The sequence below is a fragment of the Chrysemys picta genome, chromosome 9 (genome assembly GCF_011386835.1).
Source record: "Chrysemys picta bellii isolate R12L10 chromosome 9, ASM1138683v2, whole genome shotgun sequence".
In the NCBI taxonomy this organism is placed as follows: domain Eukaryota; kingdom Metazoa; phylum Chordata; order Testudines; family Emydidae; genus Chrysemys; species Chrysemys picta.
This window is the reverse complement of record NC_088799.1, coordinates 57,236,579-57,259,760: the sequence shown is the minus strand read 5'-3', so window position 1 is coordinate 57,259,760 and position 23,182 is coordinate 57,236,579. Positions and strand designations below refer to the sequence as shown.

The window sequence follows — 23,182 nt, the reverse complement described above, 5'->3', positions numbered from 1 at the left end:
CGGTAGCCTCCTCCTCATTTCCCCAAAAAAGTCTTTTCTTTTAAGGAACCCAAAAGGGAGTGATGGGTAGAATACCCATACCCTCATTATTTGGTTTACCAGTTAGGTCTAACTTCTGACACACCAATTCTGGTCTCACTGTTCTTATATACCAGGCATGATTTTAACACAGTTCTGGAATTGTATCCGTAGGTCTCTTTGTTTGAACTAAATCAGTCTTTGTCTCTCTTTTGTACCTTTTCCCATCATTTGATGTTATTGTGACATTTTATGAATTTCGAATCACTTTTTACAGTGGAGCTCACAATTAGGGTCAGTTTGTAGGACCAGTTACCACAACCGTCCATCGAAATGATAGATGCTGGGTTTATGGGCAAGGAAGCTACCACTGAAAATGCTGTGATTTGGTGCCTTTTCTTGGCCTTTTACAGTCTAAGGCCTAGAATAAAACACCTTGTGCCCACTGAAAAGAAAGTACCAGGGAAACTAGCACAATCCTGCTTCCAGTCTGAACAGGGATTTGATCGCTTGGCATTCACAACACTGACTTTCCAGTCATCCCGGTCGCTTCAGCACACAGTCCGATGGCTCTGCCAGCCATGCTTCCCAAGTTCAAATCCATGGTGATGTGCACAGCGTCTGTTTCAGTGGCTGAGTGCAAGATGGATGATATTGGAACTCTCCAAGTGGAAAGTGAAAAATAGTAGGCTCCCTTGCAGGGTCAGGAGGCGTTCCCTTTACATATGCTCTAAGCAGAAAAGAGGCTTATGGATGTACCGCACCTTTTAAATCTTGGGTCCCCTGACAGCAGACTAAAGTGTTGATATTCCACTGATTAACACAGTCTGCTGCCAGCTAACAAGTACTTCTCTACCGTCTTGCTAGACTCAGCATAGCCCCAGTCGCTTGGATGCTTAAACCCTGAATTTGATAACCACATATCCTCACATCCTATGAATATATCTTCCCACCAAGGGATGCAGTCTGAGGAACATTCAGTCTAATTTTAAAAGATGCAGAATGGCATGCTGTGAGTGTTTGTTTTTTGTTGTGGGAGTCCATGCATGTTGATATTTGATTTGCCTAAAGCATATGTACCTCATTAACTGCCAGACCAAGAGATGCTACTGGGGAACTGTATATGGTGGTTCCAGAACTGTAAGCTGCTGGTGTCTCACCTGTACTTTGGATCCATAATTTACTAAAATCAGGAAACCTCTTTAAAACAACCAGCTAACCCACAGAGATTTGTGTGCATGCATTAGCATGGGCATTGGTGCATTCTGACCACTACTGGTACAATAATCATAGTCTTGCTCCCCTTGTCTGTTTTGAGACAGGGGGCTACCCTTTGCCCCAAAGAGCTTACAGTCTGAGATGGTCTTTCCATTATATGTAGCATGTCTTGTGCAATGGAGCCATGCAATACTAACTTGGGAAATGTGAAAATTGTGACTCTCCTGGGAGAACTGAAAACTTCGTTACCTTGAAGCAAACTCCTTTGCAACAAATGTTTTCTCTTGGTGAGGAGATTGGAAGGGCAATTAACTGCATGTAGTCCCGTGATGCATATCCTGCATCAAACCAGAATCTTGTAGCGAGGTCAGCATAATTCTACCTATCTTATTGAGTGGTGCCTAGAAAAGGGGAGGAGGAAGAAAGATGGGCTGCAGGTAGTGGCATCCGGTAGAAATATTGAACAGTCTTACGCCTTCCTTGCCCTCTATGCCAAAGATAGAGAGGTGCTGTTAAGATGGAATTACTGTGCTCTGCTGAGAGGGATCTGTAGAGGAAGTGTTATGAGTCCCCTAATCCTGTGTGTGTTGTGTCTCTAGCTAGCGTGAAGCAATGGCCATCCTGTTTGTCGTTGTTGCCAGAGGCACGACCATCCTTGCCAAACATGCCTGGTGTGGAGGGAACTTCCTGGAGGTGACGGAACAGATCCTGGCAAAGATACCATCAGAGAACAACAAACTCACCTACTCACATGGAAAGTGAGTAATGCTCTGTCTTCTGGAGTTGTGGGGAAGGGGGAGAGAAGGGACCTGCTTGGGGAGAAACTGAGTTTGGGCCATTTCTACTTAGTGATGTATTAAGACCTGAGAAGGGCAGTGCTCCCACCCACCTTTTTTCTTATGCTAAAAATTCAGGTCTTGAATGCCCTGTGAAGAACCAGGCGGATTATGACATCACATGTCAAGATTGAAAGCTGAGCAATTGATCTAATCATGCTTTCTGAAGTGGTGCTGAACATGGGATGCCCTGGGCTGCACTTGCGGTTCTGCAGAGTGTAAGGGCACCAGGTTTGCTGCACTGATTGCTGACACATCTTAAATGTATCAGTAGCCAAGATGTCTCATTGCTCAGGCAGTTCTTGGAAACTGGTCCCTCTAAGAAACCAGTGGAGTTGGTATTATCCTCTGGTATGGCTAGGAGGATCTTTGTACTAGGAGTTGGAGATTCAGGGGACATACCCAGAAATAGTCATCAACAGTGGGGGAGGCCAGAAGGGTGCAACTGGTTATGTGCAATTTTGGCTTTGGGCCATGGAGAGCGAAATCTGTCTGGGATAAGGCTTTAATATAGATTTATTTAAACTGTACTAAAGTGTGCTGACTCCCTGCCTTTACAATGCTGTGTGACCCAAACTGCCAGGTACAGAACTGTGGCTGGACCTCAATGGCACAGGTCAGATGGATGGTTTCCCAAAGTTCAGGGTGTTTCATTTCAATTGCATCTCTAATCTAGATCTGTAATCTAGAGTAACCCCAGACTTTCCCTCACACTGTAAAGGCCATGGGTCCAAAACTTGGTGCACTTTAGGATTCCAAGTGTGTTTTCAGGTAACAAGTGGCTGGACCTGCCTGCTCCATTGTTACACACAGGCTGGCTGATGAAATTTGTAGGAATCCCACAAATTATAGCTCTGACTGGGGAGGACTTTGACTGGGAGCACTTCTAAGTGTTGTATTTTAGGGATGTGTCTCATTGAATTGGCCTAGTATCTGCTTTGCAGTCTTCAATTTTTACAAAAATACTAAATCTTAATCTTGAGGATAGCTCACATTCCTTACTCCAATCCTGAGTTTCTCCTTAAAGCCAAGCTGGGCAGTTGGCTTGGCATGCCTCCATTAGTATATTTGATGCATGCTAATTGGGCTAATTCCTGATAGAGAGGATCTTGGCTCTGCAGTCTGTCTCAACTGCGCAGGGAGCTCAGATGAGGGATAATAATTACTAGCAGACATGTCTGCTGCCCAAGTGTGCTATGGGTTACACGTGACATGCAGCAGGAGTGTATACACCCCAGGCCTTGAGGGAGCTAATCTTGGAACTGCCTGAAGATATCAGCCTGGGGGTGGGTGGCTATAACTGGGGCAAGGGAGGATTATTGCTTTATTAAACACTTTGCTTGAATGGGGTGAACTGCATTTCCCAGACTTTCTAAACTACTGCAGTAGGATAATGCACAGTGCAGGCTTGGAGCTCTGAGACTAGGCACACTCTGTATTCAGTATGAAATCCTCTCCCCAGCCAGAATCGCAGGGGCTCCCTCCTAGCAATCTAACTGCAGTGTTTGTATGCCCATAACAAAATGGGGAGAACCACCCCTTAGATTGGAACTCCTCTGTCCTGCTGTCCTTCCACAGGGGAGGGAAATGGGCAGATTGGCTTGAATTCCATACACCTCCTTTTGAAGAGTGTTTGGAAGGTAGGACGTCTTCTTACTTGTGTTCAAAATCCTCCAAACAGCCCGGCTTCCCTACTTGGGACCAGGCAATTCCTTCCCTCCCCTGGGACAGAGCAAAGATCATGGCTTGGAAGATACAGTTCAGTTCTGTCCAGTTGTGGTACTTGAGGTCACCTGAGCAGGGCACCTGGGGTGGCCTGAGGAGAGGGCTTAGCATTCAGAACTTAGGCAGTTACTTTCTGCCCAGCGTCCTGGCCCCCACAGACAGGGAGACCTGGGAATGCTCTTCCCCCTGTGCCAGAATGTCTGGAGTCTCTGCTTCTAAACCAAAAACAAACTCGGAGAGAAGATAGCTGAAGCCTGGTGTGTCCCTGTTAATGCAGAACTTTAGGAGTGAATGCCTGATCTTGCTGCACCCACTCCTGAAGCAAACACTATGTCGTTTCAGGGTCCCTACCTAATGCTGTTTAGCATCTGGACTGCCCGATGCTATCCATTCTCTGCTGCTGCCATGAGGGAGCCTTCTGACATAGAAGGGATAGGGTTTATTTCCATTTTGGGAATAGGGTTGGGCTTTTAGGGGCTCACAACCACCCAGTAAAAATCAAGACCATGTCCAGAACTCCTAGTGGGGGGAGGGGGGCGGAAGGGTCTAACTGTGTGTGTGTGTGTGCGCGTGCGCAAACACACAGGTGAGGCAGAACTGGACAAATTGTACTAGGTAGACTGCATCTCTCAGGAATGTTGTGAGACTTAATTAAAGGCTTGTCCATTGTTTTTTACATCCTTGGATGAAAGAGGCTTTATAATAATTTAAAAGTATTACTAAGATGCCCTTCTAAAACCTGGGACGAACACTGCTGTTGTACTCATTTATAGGTGTTTAATAATGCAGAACATCAGGGTTGCTTAAGTGTGTCAGTCTAGGTGCAAATGGAAAACTTAAGAATGAATGCAAGATTTAGAGCAATGTGACTGCTCGCTATTTCCAAGGAGTTGCACAGTTAATTAAATGCAGCCTAGCCGTTGGAGGATACCAATCACCATAGAGCTGTTTGTGTAAGCAGCTGATGGAGGCTTGTGGAGGCATTTGATGGAGGCCTTTGAAATTGGTTTAGTAAAAATATTAATCCAGTTATTGATACAACTTCTGTTGTGGTAGCACCCAGAGAGCCCAATCGTGAACTGGCCTCCTTGTGCTAGAGAATCATAGAAGATTAGGGTTGGAAGAGACCTCATCTAGTCCAACCCTCTGCTCAAAGCAGGACCAACACCAACTAAATCATCACATCCAGGGCTTTGTCAAGCCGGGCCTTAAAAACCTCTAAGGACGGAGATTCCACCACCTCACACATTCCAGTGCTTCACCGCCCTCCTAGTGAAATAGTTTTTTCTAATATCCAACCTAGACCTCCCCCACTGCAACTTGAGACCTGGGCCAGAAGATTTTAAAATGGAAATTTCATTGCTTCATTAAGCAAATTACTGTGTGGACACACTAGCTACACTTTTTCAAGGAATTTATGTTGGCTTGCTTTGGTAGGCACGATTGTTTGCTTTATACTTGGGATGATGTTGTATTGAATCTTATCTGTGGAAGCCCCTTGATGGTTTTACCTTGGTATGTTAAATGATTAGTACAATGCGTAACTTTAATACATTTGCAGTTACCCAGATGTCCCACTTGGCTGTTTATCCAGGGGTGGCCAAGTGTGGGCTGTGAGCTACATGTATCCATTGGGATACCAACATGTACCACTGCCCACAGCTTTGTTATCTTTAGTTCTATGCAGGTTACAATACAAAGGTCCCAGAAGAAACATGCGGTGATCAAGATGGAGCATGGCATACTGGGACCTGTTTCTTTTCTGCAAGTCACTCCACTCCTTAATTTCGGTGTGCCTGGCAGATAGCTGTTTGAACACATCAGACATTGGGGTCTTCTACAGCAGTTCATGGAGTCTTGTTGGCAGCTCTAAATAAGATTTGCTGTTTTTTTTCCCCCTTTTTTTTGCAGTTATCTATTTCATTATATCTGCCAAGACCGGATTATATACCTATGTATCACAGATGATGTAAGTATTTTGGATAACGCTACTATGCATACACCCTGAAAATGGTAGCACTTTTCTCTCTGTGCGTATCCATGAAAATCAATAATGGGCACAAAGCCATGGGTTCTTCAGTGGCATTCCTGCATATTTACACTGGTGTAACTCAGAACATGGGCCCCTCTATCTAAAGTCAAAGTTCAAATATTTTAGTTCAGTCTACCTCAATATCCAGCTGGTGTGTGTATGGGGGACGACAGTGTCTCCTTCCCACTGCACCAACTTCCCCTGCTACTTTCTACTTGCAAGTGAGTTGGTAAGATTCACCCAGCTACAATAGAACTACAAAGATCAGGTGACTTTCACTCTGCAGTCATCCCTAAGGCATCCTAGTCATTAGTACAGTACACTTAAGCTTTGCCCTCAACTGTGGAAGAAAGTACAAATAGAGGCTGTGAAGTCATTTGTCTTTGTTTCCCCTTAAAAAGTAAATAAAGCACAGGCTTGCTTTTGAGCTTTGTATGCCTGATTCCAGTGGGTATCCAGGGAGAAACAGACTGATACTAAAAAAGTGACTGCTGTTAACAAAGAGATTAAGAGGAAGAGGTAGCAAGGCTTTTGCAGGGTTATGCGCAGCATGGTCATTCGTGTTTGATAAAAGGTGGAGGGTCTCTAAATGGTTACATATCTCTTAAGTTTTTCTGTAGGCCACCTATCCCACAGTTTCCTAACTAGAACGTTGTCAGGTGACTTGCAGTTTTCTGCCTGATGTGAACATTTTGTTTTTACTTTTAGAACTTTGAACGTTCCAGAGCCTTCAGTTTCCTGAATGAAATCAAAAAGAGATTTCAGACTACGTACGGTTCAAGAGCACAGACAGCACTTCCATATGCCATGAACAGCGAATTCTCCAGTATCTTGGCTGCACAGCTGGTAAGATACATGTGGTCAGAAGGGGCTCTCTAACCAGTCTCATTTCTCCCTTGTAAACGCTCCTGTTGTTGGCTTTAAATCAGTGGTTCTCAACCAGGGGTATGTGTACCTATGGGGGTATGCAGAGGTCTTCCATGTCATCAACTCATCTAGATATTTGCTTATTTTTACAACAGGCATTAGCATTAGCAAAGTCAGTGCAAATTTAAAATTTCATACAGTCAGACTCCACTCCCATCCTTGGAAAGAGTTCTCCTAAGTAGGGAGGAGAGTGGTGTTTGGAGAGAAACATGCATGCATACTTTGTAATAGCTTGAGCAAAGCTGTGTTGGGAGCTCCTGCCTGAACATCGATGCGCTTCTCATCAGCAGGACTCATACACCTGAGGAGTATGTAGCCTTTCTAGGACTGGGCATGTCTAAGCACTTGATAGTCATAAGCACAGCCTGATGTAATCTGCTGTTCTGAGACTGGAGAATTTCCTGTAGAATCCACCCTTTGTCACAGATCTTGCTCCAGTCTCAACTTCCATATTGAAAATCTTTCAAGGGAATGTTAAAAATATGAACTGAATGTAACGAGACTGCCCGTAGTCTCAGGTAATATGGAAACAATAACTTTGAGTGATTAACTGCCCCATTCATTTCAATTAAGTGTTGACTCCTAATGACAGCTTAACGGCAACACTCTTTTATTGTGGATCGCTTGAGCAAAAACATTATGCTAATATTCTTATCCAACAATCCTAAACTGCCTCCTGAGTGTGGAAAGCTTTCACCCTACTGCTCTCACCCAGCTTCCTTCATAATGATGTTGATTATGCAGATAATTAGCATACTGGAAATGTGGGGTAGCACAAAAGGAAATACAAAATATCATGCGGTTGTAGTACTGCTTGTAGTATTCACTTTCCTATTGAATTCAATAAAATCCACTTGTATAATTAAATGAAGCTGGTACAGAATTTCCAATCAGTTTGCCACACTAGAGCACCACAGAATTTAAGTCTAGCTTTCTGCAGTGTACGCAGGGCCCTGATAACAAACTTTGTGACTAACCTTGCAGTTGCAGTTCCCTTTTCCCCAATGAGGATTGATGCACACAAGAGAAGTGACTTGTCCAAGACTGTACAAAATCAGATGGGACATAAACTCTGTAATCTTAGCTTCCACCTCAATTTTTATTTTTCCATGTCCCTCTGCCTCCTGTAATACCTAGTACTTGTCTAGTGTTCTTCACCCATAGATTTCAAGCCATCTACAAGGGTACTGAAGTAACAGGGAAGATAAACCTGAGAATCTCTGGGTAGAACTTCACTTGTAAGCTTTTGGAAATTAGCAAGCCAAAGTAGATGTAGGAAGTGGTTGAAAGCAGTCTGCAAGACCTGTACAGATAGAACACTGGTACAGTAACTCCACACTTAACGTTGTAGTTATGTTCCTGAAAAATGCGACTTTAAGCGAAACGATGTTAAGCTAATCCAATTTCCTCATAAGAATTAATGTAAATGAGGGGGTTAGGTTCCAGGGAAATTTTTTTCGCCAGACAAAAGACTACCTATATTATATTTGGATTATTATTATTGGATATTATATTTGGATTATCTCTCTCCCCTCCCACTTCCCCCAGCTTGCCAGCAAGCTCTTTAGGAGAGAACGGGGAGCTGAGATAGGAGAAATTGTTTTCATTCTAAACAGATCTGTAGCATCACTGACTCAGTTAATCTGTTACAGAAACACCACTCGGAGAACAAGGGTGCTGATCAGATTGTGGAGACACAAGCCCAGGTTGATGAACTTAAGGGAATCATGGTCCGAAACATAGGTATTTATCACTTCACTTCCTGCTCTGCACACAGCGTGCAACCCTAGGTCCCAGGGGAGCATCCCTTTCGGAGGCATTCCCAACGGTATTGTGCAGCTGATGCTTTATGGGAAGCCAAGGTTTACCTGCCATCTTCTGCAGTGGTAACCTGGTTGAACAACAGAGTCTGCTACAGTTGACGAGTATTCCATGCCACATACAGAAGTACTCTGAGTTTGCAGAGGAATTTGTTTGCACTAAGATTTCACTGTGAGTGGCAGATTGGGATTGAGGAGTTGTGTTGCAGACCAATGGTGGATGCACTCCAAATTCCAAATGCTCAATCTCCATTCTACATTGAAAACCATGTGGGCCTGAGTGCAGGATCAAGGCCTTAGCAAAGCACTTGTATCACTCCTTTGCTGATGGATTTGAAGACTCTTAAAGCTGGAAAGATTTGGAACTCCTTCTGTTCTTGGAGAAGGCAATGGTTTATCCAAACTAAGGGTTTGTCTACACAGTGGGGTAATGTGCTCTACGGGTTTGTGTTTTTTAAAATGCGTTACTTGGTCTGGGTAGACCTAGCTGGTGTGCTTTGATGTAGTGCTGTTTGAAATGCATTGCATTAAAGCACACTAGGGAACCTTTAGTGCACACCAGCAGGGTCCACACAGGCCAATTAATGTGCAGCATGTTAGTGTGCTTTAGAAATCACACTCCTCTAGAACACATTACCCCACTATGCAGACAGGCCCTAAAATGCACTTGGCTCCTGGCCATAACCATGTAGATTAAATAGCAACTCACCAGTTTCTGATGTAGGGCTCTTTTACACTAAAATATTTACTTCTGGACCCAAATTATATAGCAGGTTTATAGAGTTATACAAGTGAGATGAAGCTAGAGGTACTGTATTAATGCTTCCTTCAAAGGCTCGAGTAGCTTGTTAAATGACTAATCCAGAGGTAGGCAACCTATGGCACGTGTGCTGAAGGTGGCACGCGAGCTGATTTTCAGTGGCACTCACACTGCCAGGGTCCTGGCCACCGGTCCGGGGGGCTCTGCATTTTAATTTAATTTTAAATGAAGCTTCTTAAACATTTTAAAAACCTTATTTACTTACATACAAAAATAGTTTAGTTTTCTATTATAGACTTATAGAAAGAGACCTTCTAAAAACGTTAAAATGTATTACTGGCACGCGAAACCTTACATTAGAGTAAATAAATGAAGACTCGACACACCACCTCTGAAAGGTTGCCGACCCCTGGACTAATCCATAGTGTAACCTGTTTCCTTTTGAGGGCTTCATTCATAAACAGTGCCCTAGCCCACTGCAATGGAGTTCAAGAAAAACTTGCTTCCTCACTTAAGGTAGAGGGCCAGATCCTCAGCTGGTATAAATTGGTGAAACTCTAGGCTCTGGCTCAGAAACTGTTTTGGGATTGCTTGGGACATGAGAATTTTGACCTTTCTCCTCCCTCCACCTCAAATACTGTACTCCAAGTAGCTCAGAAGGGTTGTGCACAACCCTTAACTGTCTAGCAAGCGAGCTTTTTATTGGTAAATGTCAATTTCACTGTACTCATACCCAAACCGAGGAAAAAATATTCCCATCGACATTACTCAAAAATTAAATAAAATAAGAAAAATGCTGCTTGAGAACTTAGTTTGATTTAAGGATATTTACTTTGTACATCTTGATATATGTTGACAATTTGTGTTGAGAATCAAGAAACTTTATAACTTAACTACTACTGTCATGGGGGGCAGGAGGGGCGGCTCAGACAATTATGTGATTTCCTGGAGCTGTGAAAATTTAAATTGATAAAAATAGAAAAAAGCTTCAAAATAAATGGATTTGTTGAAATTATAAAAATAACAATTGAATACTGCCAACCCTAGTTGTATCAGAGATGTCTCCTGGCCTTGAAGTAGCAAAAGACTTGGATAAGGAAGGTGCTTTTGCACCTCGATTCTGACTGCTGATTTGTTCTTCCTCCCTCAGACCTGGTGGCCCAAAGAGGAGAGAAGCTGGAGCTGCTGATAGACAAAACGGAGAATCTAGTGGATTCAGTAAGTAGAGAGAGGCATAAGGGGAAGCGGGGATGAGGGGGCGGTGTGGACTTTATGTAGTAATCAAACATGCTGATACCATATTAGTTATGAGCAAAAGCTGATCTTAACCAGTGTGCAATGAGTGCAGGTGGCAGCAAAGGCCAGGCACAAGAACTGTACACAGACAGTGCAAATATTGGGGCTTCTAGACACTAAGCCCTTGTGTTTGTACTGTGACTAGCATGTCGTGTGTACAAGACACATGACTTTCTTTCAGTCCCCCATAGGCCTTACCTACGCAACTTGGTTTACAACAATAACAGCTGTATTTTGCTTGTGGCATAGCTCATTGTGCCCTCATTCCTTACTGCACCGTGTCTTCTGCTATTTGCATCCGAGGCGTAGCAGTGCATGAGATGTGTGGATGGATACTGGATACCAGGCTACATGTAGACGTGTCACAACTCTGCTCCCACTGGAATAATGCCTGATTCTTACTTCCTTGGTGCTAGTTCAGTTACGTGCTCCTGCTGCTGCATCCTGCTCTGTTAAGGAACCTTCCTGTATAAGTTCCACTTGTCCCCTTTCTTCCTGTCTGTGCACACAAGCCCCAAAGGCCCACATGAGCCATGACCTACCTTCCTGCTTTCTCATATGTAAGGGGAAACCGACAGTCTGGGTTTCCTTCATATTTTGGTTCCACGACATCTATGCTCTTCATTATAGAAACTTTAATTATGAAAATAACTCTCAGATCAATTGACTTCAGGCTAATTATGTGGAAGCCTTCTGGCCTACAATAGTGCTTTGGCTACTGAAAATAAACAAGTTAGTGCAGCTAACACCCACGTAGCTATGAATGGGTCCCCTAGAAGTTGTTCTTCATCTCTCAGAAATGTCAAGAAATGCCTTTAAGAAAAGAAGGGAGAAGAGGAAATAATGCAAGGGGGTGCAGAAAATTCACCTTGCTCCCAACAGAGGGCAATGCTGAGTTTCCTATAGCTGGATTGGATTGGAAGCTGTTGCATGGTCCTGTGTTGAATGTCCAGCATTCGCCAGTTCTTTTCCCATTCAGAGAGCTCTTTGCACTGGGATGTTTAGGGGTTTTTGTGTAAGAAATCATCTGATCTTAAAAGACAGCAGGCTGCCATCCTGGGATGAAACCCTATGATTTGGAGAGTAGTGGGGTTCTGGATTACAGAGAAGTAGGATGGGAAAAATGAATAAAGTGAAGACTTACCACAAAGTCAGAATAGCATAAATATTGGAGATAAGCTTCAGGTTCTCAAAGGTCTCCAGTCAGCTAGACCCAAAAGGGAGCTGGTATCGAAAGTTGCTCAGTTTGAAACCTCTCTTAGTATATTTATTTACAATGGTAAAACTGTGCACAATGCCCTCTACTACTGGATTGTAGGCCTGCAAATGGAACAGGGTAGATTAGCCTGGCTGTATGTGCAACACAGGACATGTGAACAGGCAGTGCATAGAAAAGCTGAGGGCTGAGCAGAGGGGTGCCCATGTACAAGGCTCATTTTCAGGCCCACACAAGCTTTGATGTTGCCTCTTTAACTACCACTTCTGTGGAAGAAAACTAGTGCAGAAATTTGCGGCCCCAATCCCCTCTCCCACTGAGACAATCAGTGCTAAAGGATTGCAGGTACAGAGGCAGGAATGGGAAGGGGCTCCCTTTCCTAGGGGAAGTGAAGGGACAAAGCAAATAAGTGACTTCGACAGGGGCCCCATACAACCTCCCACTGCTAAAGAGCAGGTCATTTCATCCATTGGAAGTATCCAGGTTTATTGTAAATGCTCATGAAGAGGTGGGGGTTGGGCACAGGGAATGCATCTCTTACTTACACACACTCTCATTCTCTCTCATATAGACTTTAAGGCCTATCATGGGACTATCATGATCATGAAGTCTGACCTGCAGATTGCAGGCCACAAAACCTCACCCACTCACTCCTGTAATAGACCCCAAACCTCTGGCTTAGTTACTGAAGTCTTCAAATCATGGTTTAAAGACTTCACATTACAGAGAATCCACTGTTTACACTACTTTAAACCTGCAGGTGACCCATGTCCCATGGTGCAGAGGAAGGTGAAAAATCCCCAAGGTCACCACCAATCTGATGCGGGGCAAAATTCCCTCCTGACCCCTGAGCATGTGGGCAAGACACACCAGTCAGATACCTGGGAAAGAATTCTCTGTAGTAACTCAGAGCCCTCCCCATCTAATCATCCCATCACTTGTCATTGGAGATATTTGCAGCTAGCAGTTGCAGATTGGCTACATGCCATTGTAGGCAGTCTCATCATATCATTCTCTCCTTAAACTTACCAAGTTCAGTCTTGAAGCCAGTTAGGTTTTTTGCCCTACTGCTCCCCTTGGCAGGCTGTTGGAGATTAGGTATTGGATCAGGAGGGATTTTGATGAAATCCAACTGGAGGACTAGGGCTGCTCACCAGGGCACATGGACTAAGTGGGGGTTGTCTTTCTCTCATAGTCTGTCACATTCAAAACTACCAGCAGGAACCTGGCCAGAGCCATGTGTATGAAGAACCTCAAGCTTACCATCATCATCACAGTAGTATCAATTGTAAGTTACTAGCTTTCATCCTCTTTCTTCCAAGGAGGTAACGCACATGCTCCTTTCTAAAGTGAGGCCTGGATGTTAGAAAATGTCATCCATGTCTCTTCACAGTAACCCCCAAATAATCAGTGTCTCCTAGTGATGGAGGTAAATGGGTTCCTTCTTGAAGGTTCTCTTCCCAAGGCTAGGAACCAGCATTTCACTACCCTTTTTACAGTAGAGCAGGTGGCAATATCCTGCCTAGAGCTGGTTGGGAATTTTTCATCAATGATTTCCCCCCAAAAAATGCCCTTTTCCCAAAACTAATGTCTTCTGCAGAAAATTCATTTAGCCAAAAAATTCTATTTTTCCATCAAGAAAATTGAAGTGATGGTTCCCTGGCTGCCTGCCTGGAAAACTCTTGTCAATTACATTTTCTGCCTGCCAGTTCCAGGGCCCAGGAGTTAGGAGGCCAGCTCCTGGGGAGGAAGAGGCTTCCTTCAGGCAGGAAGCCAGACATTCCATTTTGGTTCTCTCGAAATGGAATTCTCTCAATCACTTCCCACAAAAAATGTTTCATTTTGACTTGTTCCATCCCAAATATGGAAGACCTTTTTCAAAAATGGGAAATCTTTTCCAGGAGGGGATTTCTCTTTTCCGCCATTGCTAGCCCTGCCCATAACAGTGTGCGGGGGTGATGTCCGCTATCTTAATGTCTCAGATGAGAGAGACAGGAAGTGTAGCATTCCAGAAGGTGACCTGTCGCCATTCTCTCTAGCTGTATATAGCCCTGTAAGAGAGGACAGGGACATAGCTGCCTTGTTGACTCTTAGAAGCTGAAGCAGTGAGTTCACAGTATCTGGGCCCAGTGGAGACTTAAGTTTTAAGGAGCCCTGTGCCCCTGTTGCTCTTACTTGAAATGGCTTCATGCCTGAGTCATGGCCTCTCCTCCTCCTCAGGTATTTACCCTCAAATGTTCTTGCTCTTAACATCTTTCATCTGAGGACCTCAAAGCATAATTGCAGGTGATATAGGTGCAGTGCTGTCCTTGATGGAGCCTTGCATCACTCTGCAGGGCGGGTGGTGTTATCCCAGAGTTGCAGTTGGGGAAACTGAAGCAGATTTTCCCCAAATTGTTGAATGCCAACAGAGAAGTTGGTGGCAGAGACAGGAATAGTACCCTAGTCTGGGTTTCCAAACCTTGCTCTAAGTACTTGACTACTACATGCTGAGTGATGGGAAAGATTCTCTATCCATGTGACAGTGCTTTCTTCCCCCAGGTCGTCATCTACATCATTGTGTCGGCTGCCTGCGGTGGGCTTACATGGCCCAGCTGTGTGTAGAAGTAAACAGATGGCCTGTGCTGATCAGCCAAGGATGAGAGCGCATGAGCGTGTGCGAAGGAGCAACCCACAAAATAACTTGTCTTTCACTACTGACACCTCATTCTTCCATCCTTCCAGGACTTTGGACTTCTCTTTGTCTTATCACCACTAGCGGCCCCAAATCACTGCCTCAGTGCAGTTTCAGCCTCAAGGAAGAGCTGTTTTAAAACTACTTGAAGGGATTTTGTTTTTTTGTTCTTTTGTCTTAACTGCAGTTTCTCAGCTGGGCAGGCAGCAAGGCTGGCTCCAGAGGGTACGTGCATGCTCATCTGTGTGTGTATGTACAGCTTTGCACTTTAATGGGAGCATGCTAAGCAGAGAACAGCATTGCTAGTGCCTCCATCTCTGCATGATGAGTGGGGTTGGAGAGCTCAAGGTGGGTCTATGAAGGTAGTCAGAGTGGTGAAAGTTCATTTTGCTGCCACTATATTGGGATCTAATTAACATCTCCTCCCTACATGTTTGGTCCACAAAGTGATGTATTATGTAGAGTTAAATGCTTGTTTGTTCAGGGGCCACCAATGCAAACATGGGTTGAGGTCACAAATGGAATGGCACAGTAGATGTTAAGATCCCTTAAAGGATCTTGGAGAGACCTCTCCCTCTTCAATATGGAACCCTTTTTTCCTTTGGGGTATCTCTTTGGACATCTGTACAGATGGGTGGGGATTGAGTGGGCATGTTGAAATGTCTCCTCTTTCACCCTCTGTATTCTGCCCAGCTCCCCTACTCTGTGACTAAGTTGATAGAGTAAAGGTGATGGTTGTGATAACTTGGCTGCTGTTTGTCATTGCATTTTAAGTATTGCTTCTGTCCTGTATGTTTAATCCTCCCCCACTCAAACTTACAGCAAGTGCTTATTACTCAAGATGGAAGAGATGGAACTGGGGCCAAGCTATTTTTCTAGTTTGCAAAGAGAATGTGTGTTCTGAGGTGCCATGTGCTTGCGTTTCCATCCTGGTCAGATCCTTCCACATGTTAAAGAAACAGGTAACTGATGGTTCCATCCCAGTTCTAGGTCTCATCTTGTGTTGGTCTGAAGGGACGCTCTTATCCAATATGTATTCTGGATTCTTATCTGTGGTACAAAACGCCACTGTTAACAACCAAAGGCAGGGGTCCTTGACAAATATACCGCCATGAGAACCTCACAGGGCCAAAAATAGCCCCTTAGAGACTTGTCCAGTGTCCGATGATAGCTTTGATTAGAAACCCTTTGTCCTATCTGGACGTCCTTATCCTAATTCCTGTATAATCCCTCAGTAGCTGAAGTGGGGGTGGCACTGTCCAGTTATATACAATGCTGATTTGTAAAGTAGTGGCTTGAGGTCTGACCTAGGCAGTGTGTAAAAGGCTTGCTGACTCTTTTTATTGGTAAACTGTTCAATATTTCTTTTGAAAGAGCTCTGTTTCCTATGGAGGGGATGGAGACAAAAGCAAATCCTCTGATAAATGAGAAATACGAGATGGCTTAACACACACATCTAACTCCTGGGCCCTAGAGTTTCCCACTGCTCAGTCACTGAGCACTGAGAAACTAACTCCTACTATTAAGAAGGTGGAGATGTGTGTGTGGGAGGAAGGGAGAGAGGTTTAATACTAGTGCATATATTTAAAGCCATGTGCTTATTGCAGTGCCATTAATCAGATGTGATGTACAGAACAGCTTTTGCACTCTGGCCTTGAGGAGTTTATCCCTGAGGCCATTTAGTACTGGCTCCCCATGAAATGGGGCACTGAAAACCAAATTGCCACCCCATCACATCCTTTGTGCTGCTGTATGTTACACACTGATCTCTCAGCAGGTTCCATTCTGTAACAGTACTCTAAATTCACATCCATGCATGGGTTTATCCTCAGTAGACCAAAATCTGATCCATGGTAGTTGGAAATTGGTAAGTAGTGACTTCCTGCCATGCAAGTAAACATATTTGTGACTCTGTTCTCCATGTTAAGTTCACTTCCATCATCAGTTGGACTAACCACTGAGAATAGAGGCAGTGCTGAGTTTATTGGAAACCCTCAATCAGTGAAATACTCATGGCTCATCTGGGAAGAGCAGGAGATAGGTCATCTCCTTCAAGTATGCACTACTGCGCACAATCAATGTGCAACTCTGCATGTTTTAGGGATTGGTGATGTTACTGTTAATTTACTATGATTTGTCTCTTTATGTACAAATACTTTTTATATAAACGATTTCCTCTTGTTTTAAAGAATGCAGTGAGGCATTACTGTAAAACAAAGTTATCCTGTTTGAATAAATTTACTGTATGGCAAATGACCAGACTTTGCTAAGTTTTGTGAAGGGTAGCTTGGCATTAAATGGCCGCTCCCAACTCATGGTGGAGGAGCACCACTAATCTTAAACCCAGCAGTGTTCCGAAAAGTTATTCTTTAAGACCCTGTGTAACTTAACTTGGTGTGCTTCTGAAATAGGCCAAATTACTAAAAGATACTATAAAAGCAATAGTGCTGCCTGTCCTGATTACTGACTTGGTTCCTCCTGAGCAGGGAAAAAACTAGTCACTACTACCTTGCCTATAAAGCGCATTATCTAAATCCTCCACATGTGGAAGAGTTTGGTACATAGACTTAAATCAAGTAGAAAAACAGCTTAAAACAAATCTGGACCATCTTTTTCTGTTTGCACAGCACCTAACATGAGGGCTATAATAAGGGTTGTCTAGCTGCTTCTGCAATGCACTTTTGCATAGCCATCCTCAGCATGACAGATGTTGCCCTCAGGAGCTACACTGGAATAAGCTGTCAGAAGTGAATTTTGTGGAGAACACTCAGTAAAAAGGATGCAGAGATTCTTAATCTGAATCTAAACCAACCATCCCCTTTTCATGTGCGAGAAGAAAGGGAAGAGGCTTAGCTCTTTCTGCTCAATCCCACAGCAAAACACTTCTTGCAGGTTGGAATACAGCTTAAATCTTCAAGTAGAAGTATTCACCAGAGAAGGAAGGAACTGTCAGATTATTCACTGCCTTACACCTTAGTCATTTAACTCTCTGATGACATGAGAAGGGGCAGTTACCTGTTCCGTAACTGGCGTTCTTCGAGATATGTTGCTCCTGTCTCTTCCACAGTAGGTGTGCGTGCTTGCCACGTGCACCCGTGCCACAAGTTTTTCCCTTAGCAGTACCCATACTGGGGGAGCACCGCGGCGACCCCTGGAGTGGCGCCTGTATATTGTGCTATAAGGGCAGCCACGGGCTCCCCCCACCCTCGGTTCCTTCTTGCCGGACAACTCAGACAGAGGGGAAGGAGGGCGGGGTGTGGAATAGACATGAGCAACACATCTCGAAGAACGCCAGTTACGGAACAGGTAACTGTCCTTTCTTCTTCGAGTGATTGCTCCTGTGTATTCTACAGTAGGTGATTCCAAGCAATATCTGTTGGAGGTAGGTAGGAGTTCACGAGGGTTCGGGACGAAGTATTGCCCTGCCGAACCCGGAGTCATCCCTAGACTGGGAGATGATTGTGTAATGCAAAGTAAATGTGTGAACTGAGGCTCACGTGGCTGCCCTACAAATGCCCCGAATGGGGACATGGGCTATGTAGGCAGCTGATGAGGCCTGAGCCCTCGTAGAGTGTGCCCTGATGATCGATGGCGTGGGAATCCCTGCCAGAGCATAGCATATGCGTATGCACAAGGTGATCCAGCGGGAAAGCCTCTGGGTGGAGATAGGCTGCCCCTTTGCCCGCTCAGCCGAGGCAATAAAAAGTTAACAGGATTTCCAGAATGGCCTAGTCTGATCCAGATAAAAAGCCAATGCCCTACACACATTGAGCGTGTAGAGGCAGCGTTCCTTGTTAGAAGAATGGGGTTTAGGACAGAGCACGGGGAGAAAGATGCTCTGCTCCATATGGAAGGTAGAGACCACCTTCAGGAGGAAAGCCAGGTGTGGGCGGAGCTGGACTTTATCCCTATGGAAAACCATATAGGGGGGTTCTGAGGTTAAGGCCCTGAGTTCTGTGACACATCGGGCCGATATGATCGCCATGAGGAAGGCCACCTTCCATGAGAGGCGCGACCAGGAACACGTGGCCAGGGATTCAAAAGGGGGGCCTCGTGAGATGGGACAAGACCAGGTTGAGGTCCCATTGCAGCATGGGGGGCCTAGCGTACAGGAATGAACAGTCAAGGCCCTTCAGGAAACGGGAGGTCATGGAGTGGGAGAAGACCAAGTGCCCCTGCACCGGCAGGTGAAAGGCCAATGTGGCTGTGAGGCAGGTGCCAGACCCTGGGCCCTAAGGGATAAGAGGTAGTCCAGGACAAACTGGAGAGGTGCAGCGGAGGGGGAAACTCCCTGCTCACTCGCCCACCTGGCAAACTTGGACCACTTCGCCACATACGTCCGACGTGTGGACGGCTTCCTGCTTTCCAGGAGGACTCGCCTTATCTGCTGCAAACACCTGTTCTCATCCTCATGCAGCCATGCTGTCAGGTGGAGCGCAGCCAGATTGGGAGAGGAGGTCCAGATGGAGTGGCAGCGCCCTCGGGGGGGGCCGCCAAGAGGCGTAGGAGGGGCCCGTACCAGTGCTGGCTGGCCCACGCCGGGGCTATGAGTGACTCTTGCCTTGTCCGCTTTCACCTTCTGAAGGACCTTGGCGATGAGGGAGAATGGGGGAAAGGCATAGAGCTCAGGAGGAACGTGTCGGAGATCGCGCCTTCCCCCATCCCTCTCCTGGAGCAGAATGGGGGAAATGCCGGTTCTGGCAGGTTGCAAACAGGTTGATCTGGGGAGCTCCCTACTCTTGGAAGAGTTGGTGAGCGACCTCCGAGTGGAGCGACCACTCGTACTGGGGGGAGAAGACATTGCTGAGGCAGTCAGCTTGCGTATTGCAGATGCCCGGGCAGTGAGCTGCTTTCAGGGAGATATCGTGGGCCATACAGAACTCCCATAGGTTCAGGGCTTCCCAGCAGAAGGGTAGAGAGCAAGTCCCACCTTGCCTGTTGATATAATACATGGCAGCGGTGTTGTCTGTGAGGACCCTGACCGCCCTACCGCGGAGATGCAGGAGGAAAGCCACGCACGCCAACCGTATCGCCCTGAGTTCCTTGACATTTATGTGCAGGGACAAGTCTGGGGTTGACCACGTTCCCTAGGTTTGCACATCCCCCATGTGGGCTCCCCAGCCGAGGTCCAAAGCCTTGGACATCAGGTCTATGGCTGAGTTGGCCTCCCTGAAGGGAACCCCTTGCAGCATATTGCTCGGGCAGGACCACCATAGAAGGGAACCCAGTATCGGGGACAGAACCGTGAGCACTTTGTCCAGACCGTCCCGAGCTTGGGAGAATTGGGAGGCCAACCATATCTGGAGCGGCCTCCTACAGAGTCTGGCGTGGCAGACCACGTAAGTGCATGCCACCATGTGTCCCAGAATCCAAAGACACACCCTCGCTGTGGTCATCGGGAAGGCCATGACCAAGGCGATGAGATCCCTTAGGGTCTCGAACTTGCCCAAGGGCGGAGAGGCTGTGGCCCTCGAGGAGTTCAGCAGGGCCCCAATGAACTCTATGCGCTGAATGGGCACTAATGTTCATTTGGTCTCGTTCACAAGAAAGCCCAGATCGGTGCATGTTGATAGGAGCAGCTCCACGTGGGACTCCACTTCGAAACGAGACTCTCCCTTGAGGAGCCAGTCGTCCAGCTAAGGGAAGATTTGTACCCCCTCCCACGTGAGGTAGGCCGCCACCATGGACATACATTTTGTGAAAACTCTGGAAGCCGTGGATAGGCCAAAGGGGAGGACCGCAAGCTGGTAGTGGTCCATCCCTACCATGAATCAGAGGAAGCACCTGTGCCCCTCGAAAATATGGATGTGAAAATATGCGTCCTGAAGGTCCAGGGCCGCGTACCAGTCCCCCGGGTCCAGGAAGGGGATAATAGAAGCCAGGGACACCATGTGGAACTTGGAACAGGTTAGGAACCTGTTCAGGTTGTGTAGATCCAGAATGGGCCTGAGACCCCCTTTTGCCTTTGGGAGCAGGACGTATCGGGAGTAGAACCCTTTGCCCTGGAACTGTACCGGTACCTTTTCCACTGCCTCCACGTGAAGCAGCCGATCCACCTCCTGACACAGGAGGCGGACATGTTCCGAGTCCCCCTGGGCTATCATGGAGGGCGGGTGATTTGGTGGGGGTGAGGTGAACTGCAACACGTAGCCCTTGGAAATGGTACTGAGGACCCACTGGTCCGAAGTTATGCGGGACCACGCTCTGAGGAAGGCAGACAATCGGTTGCAGAACACAAACTTTATTAATTGGGGGGGTCTCCCTGGCAACAGTCAAAACCGCCTCTTGCCCTTAGAGGGTCCAGACTGCGGGGCAAAGTGGGACTGCTTCTGAGACCAACGCTTCTGGTCTCTGGATCTTTTGTATGGGGGCTCATATCTGCTCCTCGCAGGTTGAGCCGCCAGAAGTGATTTGGCCTTGTCCTTAGCCAGAGGGACGTAGAGGCCCAAGGTCTGCAAGGTGGTGCGGGAATCTTTCATCCTATGCAGCCTGATGTCCGTCTGGTCCGCAAATAGCGCCTTGCCATCAAACGGGAGGTCCTACATCAGGGATTGGGCCTCCGTCGACAGCCCCGACAACAGGAGCTATGACGCCCTGCACATGGTGATTGTGGAAGCCATTGAGCAGGCCGCCGGGTCATCTGACGCCACTTGCGGGGCCACTTTAGCTGCCGCCACCGCCCCCTCTTCCGCCAGAGCCTTGAAGTCCTTCCTGTCCCGGTCCGGGAGAGGGGCTCAAACTTAGGCAGAGACTCCCACAGGTTGAAGTGGTACCTGTTCAGTAAGGCCTGGTGGTTGGCTACCCGAAGCTGGAAACTAGCAGACGAATAAAATTTTCTGCCAAAGGAGTCCAGTCTCCTGGCGTCTTTGTTTTTGGGGGTGGGCGCAGGCTGGCCCTGACGCTCTCTGTAGTTTATCGATTCCACCACGAGCGAGTTAGCTGCCGAGTGGGAATAAAGGTATTTGTGGTCCTTCGCCGGCACAAAGTACTTCCTCTCAGCCTTCTTGGATATTGGGGCTAAGGAGGCGGGAGTTTGCCACAGCGAGTTTGAGATGTTGGCAGTACCCTGATGCAGAGGCAGGGCCATGCGACCCCGTGCTGAAGGGGACAGGGAGTTAAAGAGGGAATCAGACTTGGCCTGCAGCTGGAGGTTGGATGCCACCCGCTTTAGCAGGTCTTGGTGCGCTTTGAAGTCCTCCTGCTGGACCGATGGCGGAGGCGCTGCTATGGTGTCATCCGGTGCTGGGGAGAGGGCCCGCACGAAGCCGGGCGCCTTGGTTGGTGCCGGAGCGTCGAGTCCCAGATCAGAGTCCAGGTGCGGGTCTGCCGACTTGTGACCCGCCGACTTGTCCCGTGGGCAGCTGGAGGAGGCCGATGGAGCCTGGGACTAGGGTGACCAGATAGCAAGTGTGAAAAATCGGGATGGGGTGGGGGTAATAGGAACCTATATAAGAAAAAGACCCAAAATAAAATCGGGACATCTGGTCACCCTACCTGGGCGCTCAGTCTGGGCTGGCACCGGTGGCCACGGTGCCCACTTGCACCACTGTCCTTTCCACGGGGTCCCCTGCCATTGGCCCGGCTGAGTGCCCGATGGCAATTTGTGTCCCGGTGGAACGGCGCAGACCGAGGATGGGTGGACGGGTGCCGAGGCCGAGATCGCTGAAGAACGCTCGGTGCCCCGGGAATGGTAGGAACGGTACCTGTGACGTCGTCTCCCTCGGGACCTGGATCTCAACATCGAGGACTGGTACCCACGCGACGAACTGCTTCGGTACCCATGACGGCAACGTGAAGACCGGTGCCCTGACGTCGAGGTGCCCTGGGGGAGCCTCTGGCGTGACATCTAGTCGAGTGGGAGCTGGACCAGGAACGATAACGTCTGTCCCGTTGAGAGTGGCTCCAGTACCCATGCCTTGCAGGTGAGCGTTCCCGGTGCCTACGCTCGCTGGCAGGTGGTGTAGAGGGTCCCCACGACTCCCGTCCTGACGGCAGCTCGGACGGTCTGGTCAGTGTCGAGGGTTGCTGGGAGCTGCCAGAAGAGCGGATCGCTCTGCGCGCCGAGTGGTGTGGGGAGTGATCCTCGTAGCGGGAACTGCGGCTGGCCGGAGAGGTCTGGTGGGCATCCAAAGGAGGCTTGCCTCGAGACCTGGGTCCCATACCCGGTTGCGAGCTTGGGATGGGCAGGGACGTAATGTCCTTCGCAGCCTGCACCACCTCCGGCGTCGACGGCATCCGTACCTGTGGGGATGTCTGGGCTGACGGTACCGGGCTGCTCCGCTCCACGCAAGTCAGAGGTCTTGAGCCGGGGGGGACCGAAGGCTGCCCAGTGCGGGACCAGCCTCCCCCTTATCCTTATTGCGGCGGCGTTGCGAGGCCGGGCCCTTCCCTCGCTTTCTGGAGGGAGAGCGGCGTCAACTGGTCGAAGGGGCCTCACTACATACTGACAACATGGCAGTTGGTGCCGAGTCCAATCTGCGTACCGGTGTTGGGGCCAGTGCCGACTCCATCAGGAGAGCTCGAAGTCTAAAGTCTCTCTCCTTCTTGGTCCTTGGCTTGAACGACCTGCAGATCTTGCAACGGTCACTAATGTGAGTCTCACCCAGGCAGCGAAGACTCTCAACGTGAGGGTCGCTCCCGGGCATAGAACGGCGACAAGA

The 23,182-nt window shown here is 47.4% G+C and overlaps 1 protein-coding gene across 8 annotated transcripts in view; it reads left to right on the top strand.

Annotated features, from left to right (window-relative positions):
• VAMP7 (vesicle associated membrane protein 7) overlaps positions 1-16,775 on the top strand; it is a 32,480-nt gene extending 15,705 nt beyond the window's left edge. For 3 of the 8 annotated variants that reach the window (XM_005311317.4, XM_005311320.5, XM_005311318.5), the window contains exons 2-8: positions 1,836-1,994; positions 5,709-5,766; positions 6,538-6,675; positions 8,409-8,499; positions 10,487-10,554; positions 13,044-13,136; positions 14,390-16,775. In XM_005311317.4, coding sequence (XP_005311374.1) covers positions 1,849-1,994; positions 5,709-5,766; positions 6,538-6,675; positions 8,409-8,499; positions 10,487-10,554; positions 13,044-13,136; positions 14,390-14,452 — 657 coding nt within the window. In that variant the 5' untranslated portion in view covers positions 1,836-1,848 and the 3' untranslated portion in view covers positions 14,453-16,775. Of the gene's footprint in view, positions 1-885; positions 1,031-1,835; positions 1,995-5,708; positions 5,767-6,537; positions 6,676-8,408; positions 8,500-10,486; positions 10,555-13,043; positions 13,137-14,389 lie in introns of those variants that run through there. The other 5 variants (XM_065556263.1, XM_065556264.1, XM_024111880.3 and 2 more) reach the window with 3 other exon arrangements.
• The last annotated feature ends 6,407 nt before the right edge of the window (positions 16,776-23,182 follow it).